Genomic DNA, 5000 nt, shown 5'->3' with positions numbered 1-5000 from the left:
TAAAGAGATCTTTATACTGTACCTCTGTTGTCATCTGGACTAGCACCTCATTTTACAAGCTATCTAGTTTAACAGTATAACATACAGCACGTTTCTCACCTGGCGTGACTTGGAGACACACATTTGACCTTCATCATGTCATGAGCCAACACAGCAGATAAGCTGCTCTAATTTAATTATCCAATCGAATCTACCTAAATAAATAATAATTATGATCATCAAACCATCTGCTCTCCTCTCCAACTCCTCTGTTGGACGTGAAACATAATGCACAATATGAACATGAGCTTCCTATCAGGCCTACATTCCTCATTAATCTAATCTGTGTTTGCCTTTCAGTCAGGACACTCTCGTCAAGATAAAACTTTTTATTGCAATTATATTGCATTGTACTGTATTTGGCGGTGTGGCACTGCCCTTGTGATGCTCCAGAACAATCTGCACAAGCACGACACAGACTCTGACATCACAAACCCCCCTAAGCAGAGCCTAAAGACACAGGCAGTATAACATGGACATGATAATAGACCTATGAACCCCTCATAGGGTAGGGATTCATACTGTAGATATTAAAAGAGCTTGATACAATACAGCTACTACAGGATGAGGCTGGGAGTTTGTTCACTGCCGAGCTGTCATTTGTGGCTGCAGCGAGAAATGTTGAGCATGTAAGAGTAAATGTCAGGTCTGCTTAAATAGATGCATAGTTGATCCATTATGATGATCATGGATGAATGTGATTGGAGGCTGTATGAATGATGGACCAGCTGAACCTCCCTGCGCACCTGAGATACTGTACTGCGATCTGACCACATGACATGTGGAACGACAACTTGTATTTATTGTGGAATGAAACGTTCATCTGTGGAGGAATTCCTATACCTTGGTTTGAATGAATTAAATAGTCTGCAAGAGTTTATCTGTGTGTGTGTGTGTGTGTGTGTGTGTGTGTGTGTGTGTGTGTGTGTGTGTGTGTGTGTGTGTGTGTGTGTGTGTGTGTGTGTGTGTGTGTGTGTGTGTGTGTGTCAAGTCAAATGTATACAGAAATCAGCTACATAAAAAAGGAAATAGAGCTCAAGGCACAGGTGTGTGTGGGCGCATGTACCGACCTCCCTCCAAGGTGCGTGCGGCAGTCCACTCTGATGTCACACTTCCAGCCACGTTCACACTCACAACTCTGATGTGATAGGTGGAAAATGCTTGTAGACCCGTTATCGTTGTACTGTTCTCAGGTGGTGGGGCGAAGCTGGTTACATTAGACTCTGGAGTGACACTGGGATCCAGCCAACCAGAACTCACGAATACCCTCCTCTCAGGCACAGGACTGGTGTGATTCTGTGATTCCACAGGCCCCAGTAGATAGACCTCATAACGTGTAATTACACCTGCATGAGAAGATAAAGAAATGAAGACATATTTACCTTTTTTTTACAGCTACTTGACCACTTACCCTTAACCCTGACTAAAGTTCATGCCGATTACTCTGATCTTGCACTTTGTCAGTCAGTAAAGGCCTAAATTGTAATTGACCGCTCAGCCTGTAGAGGAACAAGAGACAAGTGAATGGAGATCCATTCAGTCTGTCTTCACTTTAACAATGACTGTATTCACCAGAGATCTCATTCATTCTCTGGGACATCCTTTCTGTTTCCCTCAACCTTTGCTCTGTCTCGCTTTATAATTAATCTCAGCTGAGCTTGAGTGACATCTTGAGTGACATAGTAACAGGCTGAGGAACCTTTGAAAAGCAACAGAATATATATATATATATATATATATATATATATATATATATATATACATATACATATACATATATATATATATATATATATATATATATATATATATATATACATATACATATACATATACATATATATACATATACATATACATATACATATATATATATATATATAAAAATATATACTGTATATGGTATACTGTATACACACACACATATTCAACTTACAGAGCTTAGTAACATGGAGCCTTTAGGGGCAGTGCTCCCTGGATTTAACAATGGCAGGTGCGTGTGCGTGTGCGTGTGCGCGTGTGCGTGTGCATGTGCGTGTGTGTGTGTGTGTGTGTGTGTGTGTGTGTGTGTGTGTAAGGTCCTACCGTAGGGTTGACTGGGAGGTTCCCATACAGCCTGCAGTGTGTGTGGACCAGTAGCATTGACCCTGGGTGGGGGTTGGTCCTGGGGTGCAGTGGGGGCTGTGAAGATGGACAGGGGAGGGGCAGCGCTACAACCTCCTGTTGAACACACCTGTAAAGAAACACTATCATTATAAATCAATTATAACTTTCTTAACACATCTGTAGAGATAATCAACAAAGCAACTATTGAAGACATCTCATAATATTTGGAGTTGCAAGGTAACAACACAACCCAAACCTCTAGCAACGTGTCATTGTGCTTTAAAAGGTTGTGCAATGTGCATTGAGTAACTAGCAAGCTAACGGAGTGCTACGCTAGAACCTATGCTGACAGTTGGATAGGATCAGGTACAGTAGTTGAATGTGCACAAAGGTATGACCATTCTATTTAGCTGTGAGTGTGTTATATGAGTCAGCCAATTAACATCCAACACCAAAACGGCCTGTTCTATGTTTTGCTGAACCTACGTACTGTACCTCCAGAGTGAACATGTAGAGGCTGAAGGGTTTCAGACCACTAACTACTGCATCTGTAGAAACACCACTGTAATGGACAACAGACTCTCTACTGGATGACTCTATGGACGACAACACAAACCTAGAGGGAGGGAGAGAGAGAGAAACAGAGAGAGAGAGAGAGAGAGAGAGAGAGAGAGAGAGAGAGAGAGAGAGAGAGAGAGAGAGAGAGAGAGAGAGAGAGAGAGAGAGAGAGAGAGAGAGAGCCAGTGAAAGAGAACATGTAAATACGTAACTGCAACTGGAAGCCATATTCTCTCTATCTATCACTCTTTCCGTTTCTCTGGTTTGGTACAGTTGGTTATGGTCCAGTTGATTCTGGTTCTAGTCCAGTTGGTTCTGCTTTTGTCTACAATAATCCTGGTCTGGTCCAGGAGGTAATGGTATGGTCCAGGTGGTTTTGGTACGCTCCAGCTGATTTATCTCTCTACCTACTCTCCCTTTTTCTGTTGATCCTGGTCTCTCCTTCCCTCTGTACCAGTGTCTGTTGTCATGTCGCTCCAGTGCTTCTCAACCTTTTTGGGCCAGTGCCCCCCTATCCAATATCCAGGTCCCTTACTGCCCCCCACACCCATTTAAAATGTAGGCTAAGTATCTGCTCTGAAAATGTTTGTTGGTTTATTATTGTATTACTTATATAATATAGAAAACCTCTCAATGTACACCAAAAAACATTTTTTACATTAAACTGGACAATGTGATTGTTAGCCTACTTCCCAGGAAGAAAAAACTAAACAAAACAAAACACTTAGTATAATTGTATAGCCTTACAATAGGCCAGGGATGCCATTGTATTATTATTTACTGTTAAACAACAGCAACAGTTATTGGAATGTCAAACTCTAGCTGGGTCTCATTATTGATCACAAACAGCAATTTAAAGGGGCTATTTTGCTAATAGGCCTAAGAGGCATTCTTATCAACGTTTTCGGGAGGGGCCCATTTTGCACAAAATGCCACAAATCATGAATACAGCGTCCAATTGCTGTGAAACTTTGCAAGAAAACTCCCAGTAGGTCTCCATCCTAAATATTTCAAATTGACATCATGGTGGTTCTATAACAGCGCACTTCACATTTTGGCCTATACCTCTTGAACCGTAGGTTGCACAATTTTTCTATTTTTTTCTGTTGCTGTTGGTAGTCATTAGAGCTTCGGCGAGGGTCTATACTATTACATGCTCCCTCATTCTTGTCATCCATTCTCCTCTCATCCCTCAGTACCTCTCCACTGGTCCAGTATCATTCCGTGGACTGGACCAGTTGAAGCTGGCGCTCGTGGGCCCTGGTGGTCCCACCAGGCTGAGATGCAGCTGGTCTGCAGCCGGTATGGCGGATAAAGTCTGGTAGGAGACAGAAGAGCTGGTGGTCTGACCCGCTATGTTAGCCGTTAGCATCTGGTAGGAGTAGTTAGTGAACGGAGGCAAGCCACTGTCTTCAAACAACTCTGGAACTGAAGAGAGGAGGAGAGGGGATAGCGGAAGGGAGGAGATCAGAAAAGAATATAGGCAGGACAGAGGGGTGAGAGGAACAGAGAGAGAGGGAATGGGGAACAGTATGAGCGTTTATTCACAGACTAATAATCAATGAACTGTACACTCAGTGCAATGCTGTGTCCAAAGGCCTAATTTAAACATGGTAAACAAGCAAACTCAAAACTAGATTATGAAATTGTAGATCTGCTTTTTTTGGCCAAGAGATTTGGTGTAGAGGGGAAAAATGAGGGGGCTAGGTATTGACCACTGGTGGTTTCCGGTCAACAAAGTGTATTTGGATTAAGTGTTTAAACATGCTCCGAACATTGTATTTAGCTTTGAGTAGTCTATATCATGAATATTTTCAGTGTAGAATGTGGTCTCGCCAGTCAGTGTCGAGGTTTGGAAGAACCTTGACACTGACTCATTTTATACAAATTTTATAACAGACGATGTGAAGTTATACAGCACTGTACTTTCTGTGTGTGTGTACTCACGGAAGGGATATTGACTGTGGACCATGTAAACAGGCTGTCTGTCCCTGAGGAGGGTGTAGTTGAGAGAGTGGGAGTTGGGGGAGTCGGGGGGACCCCATGACAGACGGATAGATGAAGAACTCAGCACAACACCTACTGGGACAGGCTGCTGTGATGGAGCTGGAGACAGACAGAGAGTTGAGAGAGGGTAAGACATATCAATTGCACTGATGTTATAATGTACTTACACTGTATGTGCTATTATGTTATTATATAATTCATCATTATTACTAGTACTTGTACTTGTTTTGACATGGCCTTCCGTATGCACCTTGGATATGAATGAGAGAGAGAGAGAGAGAGAGAGAGAG

The 5000-nt window shown here is 42.4% G+C and overlaps 1 protein-coding gene across 1 annotated transcript in view; it reads right to left on the bottom strand.

Moving 5' to 3' along the window:
- ush2a (Usher syndrome 2A (autosomal recessive, mild)) overlaps nucleotides 1-5000 on the bottom strand; it is a gene marked incomplete at both ends in the record, with an annotated part of 295634 nt that overhangs the window by 209955 nt on the left and 80679 nt on the right. Inside the window, 5 exons of the mRNA XM_084054952.1 lie at nucleotides 1110-1385; nucleotides 2125-2272; nucleotides 2641-2761; nucleotides 3903-4131; nucleotides 4651-4809. Of these exons, the coding sequence (XP_083911078.1) occupies nucleotides 1110-1385; nucleotides 2125-2272; nucleotides 2641-2761; nucleotides 3903-4131; nucleotides 4651-4809 (933 nt within the window). The remainder of the gene's footprint in view (nucleotides 1-1109; nucleotides 1386-2124; nucleotides 2273-2640; nucleotides 2762-3902; nucleotides 4132-4650; nucleotides 4810-5000) is intronic.

The sequence above is a fragment of the Gymnoscopelus microlampas genome (assembly GCF_963454915.1).
Source record: "Gymnoscopelus microlampas genome assembly, chromosome: 1".
NCBI classification, from domain to species: domain Eukaryota; kingdom Metazoa; phylum Chordata; class Actinopteri; order Myctophiformes; family Myctophidae; genus Gymnoscopelus; species Gymnoscopelus microlampas.
The sequence above is the reverse complement of the archived record's forward strand: the minus strand, read 5'-3'. Positions and strand labels throughout refer to the sequence as shown.